This window comes from Miniopterus natalensis, chromosome 5, assembly GCF_054644295.1.
Source record: "Miniopterus natalensis isolate mMinNat1 chromosome 5, mMinNat1.hap1, whole genome shotgun sequence".
In the NCBI taxonomy this organism is placed as follows: domain Eukaryota; kingdom Metazoa; phylum Chordata; class Mammalia; order Chiroptera; family Miniopteridae; genus Miniopterus; species Miniopterus natalensis.
Genome location: NC_142085.1, coordinates 22,621,401 through 22,640,469, shown reverse-complemented (window position 1 = coordinate 22,640,469; position 19,069 = coordinate 22,621,401). Strand labels below are relative to the sequence as shown.

The following is a 19,069-nucleotide window of genomic DNA, read 5'->3' as shown; positions in this document are numbered from 1 at the left end:
TTGTTTATGAGTGGTGGCTCTTAGATTTAAATAGTAGACTATTGTAGATATGTAATATTTACTTATGTCAGCAAAATTACTACAGTGTTTTATCCAACATATGGCCTATTTCCTAAAATTTGTTAAAAATAACAGTGAATTAATAACAAAAAAATAACCTGTTAATTTAATTATAAGGAAGTCATGGTTAAAAACATTTTAAAATTAACAGAGTGTTAATTTCACACATGGCATACGAACTAGAAATCTGGTCCATTAAATCCAAAGTCCATTAAATTGAGGTCTGCAAAATCAAAGGTTTACTGTAATTGTCTTAAAGATATGTTCAAAGAGCTACAATAGAACACAGATAAATAATTTAATGATATCAGGGAAACGATACAAGAACAAAATGAGAAGTTAAACAAGGAGATAGAAAACATTAAAAAGAACCAAACAAATTTTGGAGCTGAAGAATAAAATGACTGAAATGAAGAATTCAATAGTAGTTTTAACAGAAGACTTGAACAAGTGGAAGAAAGAATCTGTAAGCTGGAAGACAAATCAATTAAAATTGTCCAATCAGTGGGGCCAAAAAAAAAAAAAAAAGAATGAAAATGAAGAAAGCCTATGGAACTTACAGGATATTAATAAGAGAAATAATGTACGTATCTTGGGAGTCTCAGAAGGAGAAGACAGGGAGAAAGGGGTAGAATATTAATTTAAAGAAGTAAGGGCTGAGAACTTCCCAAACCTGGAGAGAGAATTGGATATCTAAGTTCATGAAGCTACTAGGTCATCCAAAATTTCAAACCAAAGTAATCTTCCATAATAAAACTGTCTAAAATCAAATACAAAGATAGAATTTTTTAAAACTGTAAAAGCAAAAAGAAACCGCTTATGCAGGGGAACCTCCATAATACTATCACAGATTTCTCAGCAGAGACTTTGCAGGCCAAGAGAGAAGGGGATGATATATTCAAAATGCTGAAAGAGAGCAACTGCCAACCAAGAATATTTTACCCAAAAAAGTTGTGCTTCAGAAATGATGACATAAAGACTCTCCCTAATAAACAAAAGAATTCATCATCCCTAAACTTAAGAGAAATACTGTAAGTAGTTCAAGCTGAAATAAAAAGCCATTAATTTGTAATATGAAAATACATAATACACAGATAAAGGTAAGCATATAGTTAGATTCAGAATACCCTAATACTGTAATGTGGTGATGTGTTAACACTTAACTTCAGTATAAAGATTAAAGGATAAAAGTATTAAAAGCAGCTATAGCTTCAATAATTTGTTAATGGATACAGAATATTAAAAAATGTAAATGTTGACATCAAAAACATAGAAGGAGGAGAGCAAAAGGGTAGACTTTTTATATGTGATAAAAGTTGAATTGTTATTAGTGTAAAATAGACTGTTTTATATAAATATATGCATTATGTAAGCCTCATGGTAACCACAAAGCAAAAACCTACAGTGGATTCACAAAAGATAGAGAAGGGAATCAAAGCATACCATTACAGAAAATCATCAATTTACAAAGGAAGGTAGCAAGGGAGGAATAAATGAACAAGGGAACTACAAAACAGCCAGAAAAACAAAAGATGGTATTAATAAGTCCTTACCTATCGATAATTACACAAAATGTAAATACATTGATATCTCCAATCAAAAGGCAATCTGGGTGATTAAAAAAAAAAAGACCTAACTATATGCTGCCTACAAGAGACTCACTTCAGCTTTAAGGCCACACATAGGCTAAAAATGAAGGGATGGAAAGATATTCCATGCAAGTGGAAACCAAAAGGAAGCTGGGGTAGCTGTACTTAGAAAAAATAGATTTTAAGCCAAAAATGGTAACGAGAAACAAAGACAGTCATTATATAAAAAGCTGGTCAATTAATCAAGAAGATATAACAACTATAAATATTTATACACCCAACATCAGAGCACCTAAATATATTAAGGAAATACTAACAGATCTGAAGAGAGAAATATATATATATGTGTGTGTGTGTATATATATGTATATGTATATATCTATATAAAACAATAATAGTAGGGGACTTCAATACTCCACTTTCAACAATGGATAGATCAGTTAGATAGAAAATCAACAAGAAAACACTGGACCTGAACCATACTTTGATGAAATGAACTTAATAGACACATATAGAACAATTCATCCAACAGCAGAATACACAATCTTCTCAAGTACACATAGAACATTCTTCAGAATATTTATGATAGGTTACAAAACAAGTTTCAGAGGATTAAAATCAAGTATCTTTTCTGGCCACAATGACATGAAATAACAGAAAGAAAGCCGAAAAATTCATTCACAAATATGTCAAAATTAAACAAAACACTCCTGAACAACGAATAGATCAAAGAAATCAAAGAGAAATTTAAAAAATACCTTGAAACAAACAAAAATAGAAGCACAACATGAAAACCATTTGGATGCTGCAAAAGCAGCTTCAAGAGGGAATTTTTATAGCAATAAATGTATGCATTAAAAATGAAGAAAAATCTACATTTACAGTGTCATAAGCATACTTAAACTTATTGGGGTAATTACTTAGTAAAGTATATAAATGTCTAATCACTGCACTGTATGTCTGAAACTAATATAATATTACATGTGAACTGTAATTGAAAAATAAAATTTTAAAAAGTGGGAAAAAATTTCAAATAAGCCCCCTCACTTTACACCTCAAGAAACTAGAAAAAGAACTAAGCACAAAGTTAGCAAAAGGAGAGAAATAACAAAGATCAGAGCAGAAATAAATGGAATGGAGACAGAAAAATGACAGAAAAGATCAACAAAGCTAAGAGCAGGTGTTCTGAAAAGGTAAAACAAAACCGACAAACCTTTAGGTAAACTAAGAAAAAGAGGATTCAAATCAATAAAAATAGAAATGGAAGGAGATATAACTGATACCACAGAAATACAAAGGATCATGAGAGACTACTATTAACAAGTATATGCCAACAAACTGGGTAACTGAAAATAAATGGACAAATTCCTAAAAACATACAACCTACCAAAAATGAATCATGAAATAGAAAATCTGAACAGATAAATAATGAACAAGGAGCTTGAATCGGTATTCAAAAATCAACCAACAAGAGCCCGGCCGGGCATGGCTCAGACGTTGAGCATCGACCTAGGATCCAGGCGATCGGGGTTTGATTCCCGGTCAGGGCACATGCCTGGTTGCAGGCTTGATCAATGACCCTCTCATCATTGATGTTTCTATCTCTCTCTCCCCCTCTCCTTTCCTCTCTCTGAAATCAATAAAGATATATTTTTTAAAAATAAATTTTTAAAAAATCAACCAACAAGAAAAGCCCAGGACCAGATGTTTTCACTGGTGAATTCTATTAAACATTTAAAGAAGAATTAATGCAAATCCTTCTCAAACTTTTCCAAAAAACTGAGGAGGAGGGAACACTCCCAAATTAATTTTATAAGGCCAAAATACCCTAATACCAAAACAGATAAGAAAATTACAGACCAATGTCCCTGAAGAAATAAAATGCAAAAATTATCAATAAAATATTAGTAAGCCAAATTCAACAGCTCCTTACAAGGATCATATACCACAATCAAGTGGGATCTATCCCTGGGACGCAAGGATGGTTCAACACATGCAAATCAATAAATGTGATACGCCATATTAATAGAATAAAAGATAGAAATCATACAATCATCTCAACAGCTGAATAAAAAGCGATACAACATCCATTCAGGATAAAAACTCTCCATAGACTGAGTATAGAAGAAACATACATACCTCTACACAGTAAAGGACATATGTGACAAGCGCATAGGTAGTTAACATCATACTCAACGGTGAAAAACTGAAAGCTTTTCCTTTAAGAACAGGACCAAGACAAGGATGCCCACTCTCACCACTCCTATTCAACAAAGTACTAGAAGTCCTAGCCAGAGCAATCAGACTAGAAAAAGCAATGGAAGGCACCCAAGTAGGAAAGGAAGAAGTAAAGCTCTCTTTGTTTGCAGATAATATGATCTTACACTTAGAAAATTCTAAAGACTGTATCAAAAAAACTGTTAGAATAAATCAACAAATTCAGTAAAGTTACAGGATACAAAATCAACATACAGAAATCAGTTGTGTTTCTATACATTAACAATGAAATATCTGAAAAAGAAATAAAGAAAACAATCCCATTCATAATGGCATGAAAAACAATAAAATACTTAGGAATAAATTTAATCAAGGAGGTAAAAGATCTGTGCACTGAAAAGTATAAGACTTTGATGAGAGAAATTGAAGACATAAACAAATGGAAAGATAACCTGTGTTCATGGCTGGAAGATTTAGTATTTTATATCCAAAGCAATCTACATACTCAATGCAATCTCTATCAAAATTCCAATGGCAGTTTTCACAGAAATAGAAAAAAATCCTAAAATTTGTATGGCGCCACAAAAGACCCTGAATAGACAAAGCAATGCTGTGAAAGAACAACAAAGCTGGAGGCACCACACTTCCTGATTTCAAATTACAGTGACCCTTGAACAACACAGGTTTGAAATGTTACAGGTCCACTTACATGTGATTTTTTTCAATTGACCCTTGCAGTTCGAACTGGTATTGTTCAAGGGTCAATTCTGTGGTTAGGAAGCCATATATACAGGGGGCCAAGTGTAGTTACAGGCAAATTTTCAACTGTGCAGGATGTGTGCACCAGTAATCCCTGAGTTGTTCAAGGGTCAACTGTAGCTTGTATATTACAAAGCCATAGTAATTAAAACTGTGGTGGTAATCATTTTGCAAAATATGTGTATCAAATCAGCCAGTTGCAGATTTTAAATTTACACAATATTATGTATCAATTATATCTCAATAAAGCTGGGGGGGGAAATGGAAGGAAAAATTAGAGGTTTAAGTTGATGGAGTATTTTTTCCTTTTTCTGTTCTTTGTAATGGTGGGTTGCTTTCAAAATCATATGTGCATGTATGTGTATACATACTCACACACACAAATAAACATACATATTACACATATTCATTAAACTTAGGATAAATCTTTGTATTTTTTATGAAAATGGCTTACTTACCTACCTCCTAATTTGTTTGCAGCCCAACCTACCATCTTTCAACATCTGAACTAACATAAAAGGTACAATAAAGTAAACTTCTTTTGCTAAAAGAGTTATGGATCATAGATTTTTTGGCCACACATTCAGGGTCACAAGTCAGCTGACAAGAGCTGCTCCAGATGCATCACACACATGACACAGAACACAACGGGCTGAGCTGACTTCTTGTCTAGGTAATTTGTGTAACTCCAAGCTCTTCTTCTTCCACCTTTAAAGACAGAAGCAACATCAGCTGCTTCATTTGCTTTCCCTGTTTTACAAAGACATCGCTACCATCACTCAACATGACCTTTATTAGTGGATCCTCATAAGCAACCCAAGGCCTCCCCACCCTGCTTAGTCATTATGGTTCCAAATGCAGTGAGAGTTATACACATGTAGTCCTTCAGTGCTGAAGACAGTAACCATATTTTTCAAACTTCAAATAAAGCAAATCAGTTGATATTCGCCCAATATATTTAAAATATGAAATAAGTCCAATGCATAGTTCACTTTACTTGTTGTACGGCAGTATGTTCTTAGACCCTGGCACCTCCAGTTCACACCTGTAATCAATTCTCCTTATCAAATCAACCCTGCCACCTCCAGTTCACACCTGTAATCAATTCTCCTTATCAACTCAACCCTGCCACGTGGGTAATCCACACTTAACACCACCAAATGTTTAGGCTGCTCCTGCACAGGGTAGGAATGTACCAACAGCACATAGAAAAACCCATGATGCTGTGTCTTAATGCAGGAACAATTTGGAGAAGATATTCAGAATCTAAATTCCCTCACCAAAGTTTCAATTTCAATTCATTCTCTCCCACCAAAAATAAATTGACTATGTATTTCATCTCACCTTTATGACCATGGAGAGGAACTTAAAGCTTAAATTAAACCATATAAATATAAATTGTTATTGCCTCATCTATAATAATCAGCCTACTGAATCTCAATATTGATCTTCCAGCATATATTTCAGTAACCCTATTAGAATTAAAACAAATACTAAATAACTTTGTCAAGGGCTAAGCTATGTTAGGGGGAAAAAAACTTTTTCCTCTCTTCAATTTTGTCTAGAGAATGCAACGAAATACATTTATAGTCAGGAAAGGGCAAAACATAACCTAAATAGGAATCTTTTATTAAAATGTCAGAGTGAAAATAATAGGGCTAGGGGTAGAAAAAAGTTAATCAATTGTGGTGGCCGTGAAGGGACTGGAATGGAATTATGTTCTACAAAGCAGGGAAGGGTGGTTTGGGAGGAAGATAGGCCTGTGTTGAGAGAAACAATTGAGAAAGAAGATAAAACCGGAATGGGGAGCAGGTGGGACCAATTTATAGAAAAGGCAGAAGGTGCTGGACAGAAAAGGGAAGGGGCTGGGTAGAAGCATAAAATGAGAGTGCAGACTGTGGAAAAACACCTGGTGGGAAGAAGAGGCTGCGTGGAAATGACATGGAAGACGGGAAATGGAGCTGGGGGCGAGAAAGATTACTGTGTCCAGAATTCAGGAGGCGGCGGCGGGGAGAGAAGGAAGGGCCTGGGGAGAAAGGGTGGGCTGAGGCTGTGGGGGTGCTGAGCGGGAGCAGCAGAGGCTAGCGGGCAGGTGTAGGCGGTTCATCACGGAGCTGCGCGGGCACAGGGTGGGAGAGCGAGCGTGGGAGAGGACTTCGAGAGCTTGCGAGAAAGATGGAGAAACGGTGACCTACAGGGAGAAGCAGCGGGGGCTAGAGCGGCGAGGGAGGGCGAGGAAGAGCACGGCTACGCCAACAGACCGCGCGAAAGAGGCCCACAGGCTGTCGGGGTGGAGAGGGAAAATTAGGACGGGATGGAGCGGCGGATGAATGGCCGGAGGGGGAGGCTGGGGATGAGCGGGGGAGGAAGACAGAACTGCGGCGGGGACTAAACAACAGGGTCCGGGCGGGGGGCGGGTTTGAAGGGAGAGAGGCCCGTCTTGGGTGGAGGAGAAAGGAGGCGCACTAAGCGGCGGGCCCTCCGAAGCCTCCCAAGGGTGGGGGCAGGCAGCTAGGTGGGGGTTGGGCGGGTAAGTCCTCACCGTGGAGTCCGTAAAGGACGAGCCCGGGAGAAAGGGCAGGCCGTGCTCCGGGTTGGACATCATCGCATCCGCCACGCCGCCGCCGCCGCCTTGGAAGGGCCTCACCGTGCCCGGTTGCCCGGGCGACGCGCCGCGCCGCGCGGCCTCCCGAAGCTCCATGGTGTTTCCAAACAGCGGAGGCACAAATGGGGGGCGGGGCCCGAGGCGCCCGAGGGGGAGGTCTGCGCGTGATCCGAGTGACGTCGCGCTCTCGCGGGAAGCTGACCTGAGGAAAGGGGCGGGGTTAGCGGGCCGGGCGGAACGGGCCCCGCCCCTCCCGGCTCCCCGCTCAGGAACTGGTGGGCGGGGTGGAGGAGATGATTGACAGGAGACTGAGGTCCTGCGGCGAAGCCCCGTGGTCGGAATGGGCCCCTGGATGAGTTAAAGTAGGAGGGAAGTTTCCTTCCCTCCCCGCAATCCTCCCGCGCCTCGCGGGCGGCCTGAGCATAAGCGCTCTTTCCTCCCAGCTCTGGGCAAAGAGGTCTGGTTCCAGTTCCCACTGAAGTGTAATGGACAGAATGGTCCCACACATGTAAATGACACAGCCTAGAGAATGTAGTCAGTAATGGCTAATAACTATGCATGTGGCCAGGTGGGTTTCTGAAGTATCGGGGGACCACTCTGTAAAGTACGTGATTGTCTATGCTGTACATTTGAAACTGATACAGAATAAGATTGAATGCAATCTGTATTGAAAAAAATAATTTAAAAAAAGAAAGAATGTTACCTATCCTGATGGTGCTTCTTGGGGGCAAGGGCTGAAGATTATTCATAGTTATCTCTCTGTTGCTTAAGGATGTTCAATGAACTAATGCAACTCTTTTGTCCCTAACCCTCCCACCGCTGCATTATATTTTTTTCCACATTCATTTTTCTTTATTCTGTCAACCCCTGCAGTTCTGCACCCTCTCAATTCTTGCAGGCAGGGCCTTGCATATTTGCTTCCGGCCACTCAATACTGGTTGAGTGGAGTCCTACAGATGCTCATTTCAATTATAATCTCTAGTTTATGTCTGCCTGCGGCAGCAATGAAAAAAGCAGAACCACAGGAGAAACACATCTCCTTCAAAGAGGAAACTAAGTCAGAGGACTACCAATAAGTGAGGTGAAATACTCTCAGGACCATAGGCTTTTTACAAAACTTGATTAAATTATTATTCCTTAAAAGAAAATGTAACCCTCTTCTGAAACATTGCAAGCACAGACACACACACACACACACACACACACACACACACAAATGATTTATCAGCACTAAGGAGCTTAAAAATAAAATAAAAAGTAACAAAACCCTGGTGCCCAGACATTGGATCCATTAGTTCTGACACAGAGCCCAGGAACCTGATTTTTATAACAGCTACTTCTGTTCGTGTAAACAATAACATAAATGGAGCCACTTTAAAATGGAGCTGAACCTGCCATATCTGAGGAACTGCCTTGCAGGTCTTATACCTCAAATCTTTGGAACGTTAAACAGGGCAAAATAACCTTTGGGCTGGGCCTAAGAAACACTGTGCCTTGCAAAAGAACTGTTTGCAAAGATAACAAGAAAGCAATTGTTATGACTACTGAACTGCTGACTTGCTGGACTGAAAAATTAAAAACACTGTTTGGGATTAGCATCACTATGTTATCTGCACCCATAGAAATGGGCTCCTATTGATGTAATTGTTTTCCTTCCCTTTCTCATAAATACCCATTGCCTTTGTCTCCTAGTCAGAACATTATTTGGGCTTCTGCTTCAATTAATGATTCCTGAATAGCTATTCTTATTGATCTCAGTAAATGCTTATTGTGTCTCACTTTGAAAGGCCTTTTTATTTTTAGGTTAACAATAAGCCCAATGAGTAGAGCCCTCTGCTGGATAAAAATGGTACATCATGATTTCTGAAAAACAAACCCAATTACACACCTCTAAGTTTGAAAGAGTTGTTTGTGTGGCTAGTGTTTGACTATGGAGATAACCCTGCAGGGAATGTCCCTGAATCAGTGCTCTTTACCATTCATTTCCATCACTCTTCGGTCTCTGGAATTTCTTACCTAGAAAGAGTGCCCAGTAAACCACTTTGATCTTTGCCATAGTGATTTCCAAGCAGATTTCTGGGGCAGATTTAGGACCCACGGGAAATCTTCATTTGACACAAAATCACTCAGTTTGGGTTTAGACTATTTTAGTCTTGCCATGGGCTCCTGCCAAGCTGAAAACTTGTGTTTTTTTCCTCCCTTAAATCAAATCCCATTCTATGACTTTAGCGGAATCCCTTCCTGCTGAAAAAGCCTATCAAACTTTACCTGAGTCAGTTGCGAGGGCTGAGCAGAGGCAAGAATCCAGGTGGGCAGTTTCCAAGGTGGGGCCCAGGAGCACCTGCGTCAACAGGGTGGCATCAGATGGGAAACACATTTTTTTTTCTTAACCACACTGAAACTGACCATTCTGATTTTTCTTCTCTGTATTTAACATCCTACCATAGAGGTTCTACTGCATTCACACACGTGATAAGCTACCCTTCAGTATGTCCTCTGAGTTTATGTTTAAGATCCCAAATCGTATTTCTCTCTTTTATGAAGTTTAGGGGAGGGGAGGAGGGTGTCCACTGATGCTGGTGATACTCTGTGACATGCAGACAGAGCGTTGAAGAAGGAATGTGGAGGAAAGCAAGAAGTTCCCCACCAAAACACATGCAGAACCCTGGCAAAATAAAACCCATATTAATCTGTTATGAGTGGAGAAGAAATCCCTGCGAAGGGCAGAGAGCCCCCATCGGGTGAGAGACTTCCAGGAGCCCACAGAGAGGGTGGATAAGTTTGTGTGGAACCCAGAGGACCCTGCTTGGAATAAAGTGATTGAAATAACAATGACAACAATTGCCAGTGCACTTACTGAACACAAGGTATGTGCTGAAGTATATATAATCCCCACAGTAAAATTAGCCAGATTCCGAAATAATTTGTTCTTGCTTGAAAAGAAAAGACAGAGCTAAGATGTTTTGCATGTTACCATGGCTGCCTTTAAGCCATGGTCTGAGCTTGGAATAGTGCTCACTTTCACGTTAATGAGGAATAGGCCATATTTAATAGGTCCTGAAGAGGAGGAAAGGCTCACTAGAGAAGTGTAGGGAAATAATTTGAGGATAGTCAGTGGTTCTTAAAACAGGTTTCAAGTCTTTAAAGGTCTTTCAGGTGGTCACAGATGGCCTCTGAGACTAACATTCATAACATGACTAGGTCCACTTTGGATTCTGCACAATGTATAGGTAAGAATCTACCCATTGTTCCTGGCCTGTGTGGCTCAGTTGGTTGAGTATGGTGCCGTACACCAGAAGGTGGCAAGTTCAATTCTGGGTCAGGGCACATACCCAGGTTGCGGGTTCCATCTTAAGGACTTTTGCTTGGCCCAAAAATGTCTAGAAATAAAACAGGAACTGTGTCTTTAGGTTTATTTCATTTACCAGGGAGAAAAGATCGCATTTCATTTCCCTCTCATTTCTACACTTCTAATTCTCACAATCAGCAATGGAGAAAGAAGCTAGGCCCAAAGACCTTCTATATTCACTTAATTTTGGTGCTTCAGAATATGGACTCTGGATTCAAAGGCCTGACCTTCTGTGAGAGTCCATGACGTACTAGCCAGGTAGTTTTAGGCAAATTTATCTATCAGTTTCTCCATTGGTAAAACTGGGGCAATAACAGTACCTGCCTGATAGGTTTGTATGCAGATTAAATAAAAGAACCTAAGAAAACAGCTCTGCTAAGAAATTAGCCAGGAGTGAGCACTAGATGATGTAAACTGTTATTATTTTTATACCTAGTTTGCAGACTCTACCCTCGATGTTTCATTGCATTTAGCCCAGAGGATTACCCAGAGGACAAACCAGAGTCTGCAGAACAAGGAAACATTCACCGCCTGTCTGGGAGGTGGAGTCAGCATCTGGGCACTGAAAACATGCTCTCTCAGAGAATCTGGGAAGAATCCTGCAAGTGTAAGAGTGCGTCTAGGCTAGGCCAGGCCCACAGATAGAGTATCTTCACGATAACCTCATTTTGTGTAGATTGCAGGGAGCAGAATTTGCTCTATTTCCTAAAGGAAGGTAATATGCAGTTAATAATTAGTCCATGTAGATAAACAGCTATCCTGAATTTCCTTGGGCAGAATTCTTGCCCGGCACACCTCATCCTGATGTCACAGTAAAAGCTAAAGTCCTTACAAGGCTCTCACAATCTCTCCTCCTCTCCTCTTCCTCTCCATTTCTGCTGGCCCCAGGTCCTTTGCATGTCTTTCCTCTGCCTGGGAGAGAAATGGAGCCAGCTCCCTCCCTAGCCTTTCCCTGGTCCTGTTTAAAACTGGACACTCCCCCCACTCTTCTGGCCTATCCTTCTTCCTTGCTCTGAATTTCTCCTTGGCACCATCACCTTCTAACATCCTATATCACTTATTTGGTTCGTTGTTTGTCTTGCCTATCACCAATCCCCAATGCAAGCTCCCTAAGGGTGGGGATTTGTGTGTTTTGTCCATTGCTGTATCCCTGGTGCCTACAACAGGGTCTAACACCTATCTGTGTTCAGGATTTGTGGCATGACTATCAATGAATCCACAAGTTCAACAGGCTAGGCCTGGCCTCCAGGGGATGGCTTTCTGGGAGAGTACCCTCAGAGAGCTTAGTTCAGGAGAGGCATTTCAAAGAATTCTTTCAACACGAGATAATGTCCTCATTGACTTTGCGTGATGAGCCAGTGTCTCAACCACAGCACCATCAAATTGCCTGCACAATGGAATGTCAGAAGGGAGTGTAATGTAACCATTTGGGTATTTCTGAAAACTGAGCCAAAGGCTGTTGATTTTGTACTTTATAGAATAAAACTATGAGGCTGCTTAAAATTTCTAGTTCCCAGTTCCTGGTTTTTCAGGAAGGTTTATATGACACTGCTAATTTACCTATCGACACTATTTTGACAAAGCCTTAGTTTCTCCTGAAGATAATTATTTCAGTGATGAGCCCAAGGATTACCTGTTCCTCTATTTTTCTGCATTTTAAAAAATAAGCATATGTTACTTGAAAATGAGAAATAATTTGTTGGGGGGAGGGGGGTTTTCTACTAAGTCTGCATAACTCCTCTATAAGGCAGAGAAACATTCTTTTTTCAAATCCCATGTTCGAAGTCTCGTCAGTTGTTAAAATCCCTGGAGAGTCAATGGTTTGAAGAGCTGACAATCCCAGTGAAAGATGAGAGGGTGGGCTTGCATAACCTTGGCAAGATTATTAATACTAGATGACTTTCTCATCCAATGATTCTAAAGTATTTTCAAGAAGCCCTGACTAGAGAGTGAGACTTGACCTTATAATCCAGGCCACAAGGGCCTGTGGCCAATGGGACTTTTGGGCTTCTGAGAAGACTGTGAGGTGCAAAGAATGTTTTATTTGGCATCCAAGGAGACAGTGTGAAGTCACTTTCACTGGAAAAGAAATGATACAACCCTGGCTATTCATGAGTTATTTAGGATCAAAAGTTAAAATGAGATTAGGTTAAAGTATACATAATACATAGAAGTGTTTTACCTACTGTAGAAGGCTCTTCGAATATTTGGTGTTGATGTTTCTGATTAGCTGAGCCCTGAATTTATCTGGAGGAAAAACGAGTTTGACTTTAAACATTACAACTAGTTGCATGCCTTTGAACCAGTCATTCCATTTTTTGTTGTGTTTTGTTGTGTTTCCTAGTTAAATGGAGATCTTTTTGGCCTTACCTCACGTGATTATTTAGAAGCTCAAACGGAGGTGGAAATGTTTTGGAAAGCATGACAGGATCTGAGGTGTTATTCCGTAGGCTTTGAGTTTGTCAAGACCTCCTGGAGTCTAAAATCCAGCGCATACCTCTTCCCAAGAGAATCGTTTTAGGTAAGAAAAGCCTACGCTTGCGATAAATACGCTCCCAAAGTTAATATTGAAATGAATTCTTTTTAATGCAACAATTCCCCTTCCATATTATTTCAAAAAAATGTTCCTTAAGGGATAAGGTATTTTTTGTTTTCCTCGCCCTGCCCCCCACCCCCTTCTTTCTTTTTAAAGGAGGCAGCCAGAGGACAGCACACTGTTTTCAGTTTACCGGATCAGGAACCTCTACGCAGGCTGGAACCCTTCATGGCCTTCCCTGAAGATGGGACTTTATGCACCTGGGAAGTCTATACTGCCTGTGGAAATGTAGGGCTTTTCTGTGTCTACTGGGAGTATCAATGATATCCAAGATTGAATTAAAATCTAAGAAGGGCTGGAGAAGTAGCAGGATTAACAAGAAGGACTGAGGTGACCAGCGGTGACAGCTTTGCTGGTGGGGAGATGTTTTCAGTCTCTGGGGGGAAAAGGTTCTGGCCCAAAGCAGATCCCAGCCTCCTGTGGGTTTGCCAGGCCATCTGGCCCCCAGGCTGTGATTGGGACCAAGACCTGGAGAGGGCAACCCTGTCCTAACCCAAGGTAGGAAGATGCTAATTCTCATTCAACAGACTGCAAACTCTCCATGGGGCAGTGTCCCTGAGCCAACATGGTGCTTACCACCAACAGGAGCTCATAAATACTTGCTGAGTCGATAACCAGCGTGGTTAAACTAAACAGTGACAGCAGAAGCATTTGCAAGCTGCCTGGTGCCCTTGCTCGTAATAAAACGGGTTTGAACGAGAGGAACATCCACAGTTCTACCAATGGAGCCTCGAGCCAGAGAAACGCTCTTTTCTTGCTGTTATTGTGATAGCACTGTACCTGAAGCTACAGTAGCCTAGAGAATCACCTTTTTTCACAGCTTTTTAAATCTAATAGATAGGCTATAAAATCCTTTTGTTGATAGGTGCCACATTTCACAACACATACATTATAGTGCCTGTGATAGTACAATTATAATTCATAATTTTAAAATTTCGAAAATGTTGAAATCTTTAACACTATTATCCATGAAACTAGGAGTATTTATTCAATTAGATTGAAATCCTCAGGGAAATCCACTCCACAGCTTTTTAGGGGGAATATTTGATCGGCTCACAAGTGAAGATTTGGGGTATATGTGTGGTTTGGGGGGGTGGAGATTTTAAATTCTTTTATACTTTCCTACTCCTAGGTAGATATACAGTGTCATGACCTCCTCCTCTTGGCAATGACTGACTAGATAAAACCTTTCTTTAAGAGGGCCTTGTCAAAGTAGCCCCTGTCAGGGGCTGTGTCAAAGAGATATTGACAGTACAATCCATATACAAAATCAGTTTAATAGTCATTTCTGTAAGTAGATTTATATAAACAGAAAATAGTTCCAATTTTTCCTTGCCGAGCAATCAAGCAAAACTTTGGGTCCAACACAACAGCTGAGACCTTGAGGACAGACAAGGCTAGGCCCTCTCTGAGTAAGACATGAGTACCCTCTGTGGGGCATACTTGAAATTACAGCGCAGCAACCGAAGAACCCAATGGTTTTAAGCATTAAGGTACAATCTGCGAACGGGTGGGAAACACAGGCAGGCGTGAACGACCTTCACCACGTGGCCTGAGCTCCTGCTATTTTTCAAGTTTCCAGTAAAGGATTGAGAACGTTATTGAATGAGGTACTTTCAGCCAAGGTGTGAAATGAAACCCTAACGTCTGAAGAGTTTCAACATCAGCTTGTTAATTCAGGATAGGTCAGGAAGTACTAGACAAGAGGGAAATGGGCAAATGTGTCCCCAGTCTGGTGTGTCCCACTATCCCCTCACCCTGCTTTGAGTAGGACCCGATATAAATCCATCAGAATTTTTATTCACAAGATGTCAATGACTGATAGTTTCGTTTTTTCAGAGGCATTTACATTTTCATAAGTTGAAAGTATTAGTTTAAAAAAGAAAGAGGTAAGGAGCAGAATTTCCAGTAGATGTCAACTGTTGGAGGGGGTGTGGTAGAGAAAGGTAATCAGCTCCTTTATTGAATACTTAATTATTCCTCTTAAACAAACTAGGTCTGTTCCTTACCCATCCACTCATTTTAATGCAAATGTCTTAAATGAGTATTTAATCCCTCAAAAGTCTGAGTAGTTAAAAACATCTGCATATTGCTAATGCAGTCCCTTACCTCAGTGCTTCTCAAATATCTCTGGTGAAAACACTTAAGAATTTTCCAGTCACTTGAGGGACCAACACTTGTGTAAATTAAACGAAAAGTTTGATGGCAATATCTACAAGTTTCGTCTCTCTTGTTCTTACCTTGTTACAGACCACTGACAGTGTGCAGGCTGGCACTGGTCTACATTTGGAGACCACTGCTCTAACTCCTGCTGTCTCCCTTGAAACAAGACCTGCATTTGGCCTAAAGATCTCCACCACCATGACCACCACAGTTACCTTCAAGAGCCTGACTTACATCTTCCTTCCAATGCGGAAAAGAAAATGGCCTTTGAATCCATACTAATGAACATCTCTAGCTCACTTGATTCCCCGTTTTAAACTGACCATGTACTTGTAATGTGTCTGCACAACTCACCCATGCCCTTGCTCAGTTCAGCCCAATTCAGTTTGCTAACTTTATTTGTGGTGAATCTGGCCTAGACACCAGAAGCTTGTGTAAGACACTTGGGTAGCACAGAAGTTCACGTACTTGAGGATTAATAGAGGCGCCCATCTAGGAAAGCTACGTAGCGGACAAGACATACATTTTGTTGATATAAAGATTATAGGAAAGCTTCAGTTGAATTTTTTTCTTCCTCCCACTCCTCCTCCCTCTTCCAAAATAAGCAGGTTCAAAGAGTCTTTTGATTGATAAACAATCCTTCATCCACTGATTGAAAATCAATGAATCCTTTCTTATCCCAATACCCCAAACTGCAAATTCCACATGGCCATATATTAAGGAGTGTTCATACATTTCCACTTATAAGGCACAAGATCCACAAATCTCTCAGAGAAAGAAAGAAAGAACAAAGATTTGAAGACAACAAGATAATCTAGTGATAGAAGATGTTCGTCAAAGTGGAGTGAAAACAAACCACTTCCCTTATCGGTAAATAGGAACCTTACGCTGACAGGAAATGCAGCCTCGGAGAAGGCTCCCACGGCTCCTGGGTCCACGCAGCCCCTTTCACTGGATTAGTGCAAAGCTGGTCCTCAGAGAGGCTGCATGGCCAGAACACATCAATGGCAAGTACCACCGACCCCACAGAAGCTGCTGGGCAGTGATGTCTTAAACAGAACATTGTAGCTCCAGGGTGCCCCGTTCACCATTCTTACCCAAAGCAGCCTTCAGGGACCAACCCGAAGTGAGCACACACCCCCACCTGTCCTGGAGTTTATTTTAAGAGTTCAGCTCTAAGTTGAGGCTAAGTGCCTGCCTGAGGACCCTGAACTGGGGTAGTTATGTGAGTCCTTTGTAGGGTGGCATAGATTTAAAAGGCTGGACCTTGGGTTCCTCTTGAAATAATTAGATCCCTAGAGGGACCCTTAGAACCAATTCACTCTACCCGGGGCTTTTTGAACACGCTGGTCAAAATCTGGAGAAGATTCCCTGGGGCAAGCCCCAGATCTTCTGGCCTATAAGGCAGCCCTAATAGGTCTCAAGTAATCCTCCAGTCCACAGGTACATGACAGAAGGGTCCCATGAGCCCAAACAGTATCCATGCTTGTTGTCTGGGCCCCCTGGTGGCTCTTGGCACTGTACTTTCTAGTACCGTTTGCATTAGTATTAAATGAGAATAAGCTTCCTGGATGTCCATCCACATGGATCCAAGCAGTTACTGAAAGTATGACTACTTCACAGTCCTGTATACTACCAAGGTATGGATGGGAGTGAACAGCACTTCAGAGAAAATAGCCAGAGAGATGCCATCCTGAGAAAAGGGTCAGGGTTAGAGTGGGTGAGAGAGGAGAGATCAGAAGTCAGATGAACTGAATAATTCATTGTCTGAGGGTTTCACTGAATCTTGAAGATTCTGAATTCTCCACCCTGGACGATCTGAAATCTGAAGGAAATTGGGTCCTCGGGTCAATTTATTCAATTACCAAAGACCAGCATAGTAGGATGGCCGTTCCAATATGGTGTGGACCAGCCACCTGCTTGTTTTCCAGTCTAAGTTTATCATCCCTTCAGCTCCAGGACTTGACCCTGGAGGCCACAGTCAGAATGCTACTGAATTTTCGGGTATGAACATGGTCCTTAATTCAGTGTCCCATGAATCTTAGCCAAGGTCCTTTCCTTTCTTGTGTCTTGAAAGGCTATGACCTAGACGGAAAAGGAACACTCCGTTTATTAACAACTACAACAACACAACTCTTGAATCCTTTGGTTTCCCAAGGCCATGGCCATAGCCTATCCTTGGAAATATGTATTAATGTAAAAGCCAACTCTTAAAAACAAAAAGCCAACTCCTGTTTTTGTATCTTACTTTGCCCCCATGGCAATGGGGTGCCTCCACAGCTCGCCCCACCTGCCAGGCTCAGGACTCTTTCTTTGTCAGCCTGGCCTTGACTTTGTGCCTCAGGAGGGCTGCAGTGGCCGTGCTGCAGACGGTCAAGAAGAAGAAGGACAGACAGGCCATGTAGACAGACAGGGGACTGTGGCGCTGCAGGAAGATCTCCTGCCGCCCCTGATAGTCCAGGAGGATGGCCTCCAGCTGGGAGAGTGTGCAGATGGACAGGAACACGTGGAAGAGCTGATGGCCATGGCCCACGATGTCACAGGAGCCCGGGAAGTACTTCTCAGGGACCGGGCAGGAGAAGAAGTAGGCGCTGATCAGGAAGAAGAGGATCTGGAGAGTGTGGTACCAGGCGGCCTGCTCCTGGCAGCCAGCCAGGTGGCACAGGGCCACCCGGTGCGCCACGGGGCTGATGTCTAGAACGAAGGCCAGCCCCGAGGGTACCACCTGACATACCTTCTTCATGACTGGGTAAGGCCTCTGGTAGCGATACTTGGCGTAACAACAGCCTGCGCAAGACAGCCAGCCACAGAAGGCAGCTGCGGGCAAGAAAAAGAGCCAGAAGCGCTCGTACCAGGCCTGGTCCGAGGTGTAGAAGAAGTGAACCAGGGCACTGCCGTACTGGTACACGCTCACGCCGATGTAGTCCACGAAGTAGAAGGTGTAGTGGGACAGCTCCGACTGCGACTGCAGCAGGTGGGCCAGCACGCTGAACATGAGGTACGTGACGGAGGACAGCACGTACAGCAGCAGGGGCAGGGTGCTGACCGCGGCCCACGGCAAGGCCTCGGCCTCGGCGAACGCCCAGAATCGCAAGAGGACGGCCAGGGCCGCCAGCAAGTGGGTCCAGACGTTGACCACCTCGTTGTGTTTCTGGAAGAGGCTGAAGAAGTAGTAGCGCCACCTGTGTCCCGTGGGGCGGTAGCCGGTGCGGATGTAAGGCTCGCGGAAAAGCTGGGGCACGTCCGTCTCGGGGACGGTGCAGGGCATCTTAGGGAGCCCATTCTCCAGGATCTTGGGCAGGCGGCGCAGCTGCTGCCCGCTCACCGACAGGGTGCTCAGGTGCTCCAGGATGGCCGTGGTCATGGCTGCCCGGCGCGGCAGGGCAGGGGATGCAACCTGCAGACGACAGGGAGGTCAGCAAAATGCAGCAAGGCAGGGGCTGAGCTCAGGCAGCGAAGGAGCGACGGGGAGAGAGGGGCGCGCACAGCTTCCTTGAGCCTTTTTTCTTCCTCGGCAGAGCCGGGCTAAGTTCCCTTGCTACCCTGCCGCTCTGATTTTATCTCTACTACCCACCACAGTGTTAGGCCAAGTCCCAGCGTAGAAGATGGGAATGTTGGCCCCCGGTTTTAATGATATTCAGAAAGTAAGTAACTTTAAAGGCTTTGGAGTGTTCCAGATGCTATTAAAAATGTAATAATCGGACAGGCTCTATGAAATGTTATACTGAAAT

The 19,069-nt window shown here is 42.3% G+C and overlaps 2 protein-coding genes across 3 annotated transcripts in view; both read right to left on the bottom strand.

Annotated features, from left to right (window-relative positions):
- The window catches only part of EFHC1 (EF-hand domain containing 1), a 57,927-nt gene extending 50,586 nt beyond the window's left edge, over positions 1-7,341 (bottom strand). For both annotated transcript variants that reach the window (XM_016209826.2, XM_016209827.2), the window contains exon 1: positions 7,168-7,341. In XM_016209826.2, the coding sequence (XP_016065312.2) occupies positions 7,168-7,326 (159 nt within the window). In that variant the 5' untranslated portion in view covers positions 7,327-7,341. The remainder of the gene's footprint in view (positions 1-7,167) is intronic.
- A 7,091-nt stretch (positions 7,342-14,432) lies between these two features.
- Positions 14,433-19,069, bottom strand: part of PAQR8 (progestin and adipoQ receptor family member 8) — a 29,267-nt gene continuing 24,630 nt past the window's right edge. Inside the window, exon 2 of the mRNA XM_016209828.2 lies at positions 14,433-18,735. Coding sequence (XP_016065314.2) covers positions 17,638-18,702 — 1,065 coding nt within the window. The 5' untranslated portion in view covers positions 18,703-18,735 and the 3' untranslated portion in view covers positions 14,433-17,637. The remainder of the gene's footprint in view (positions 18,736-19,069) is intronic.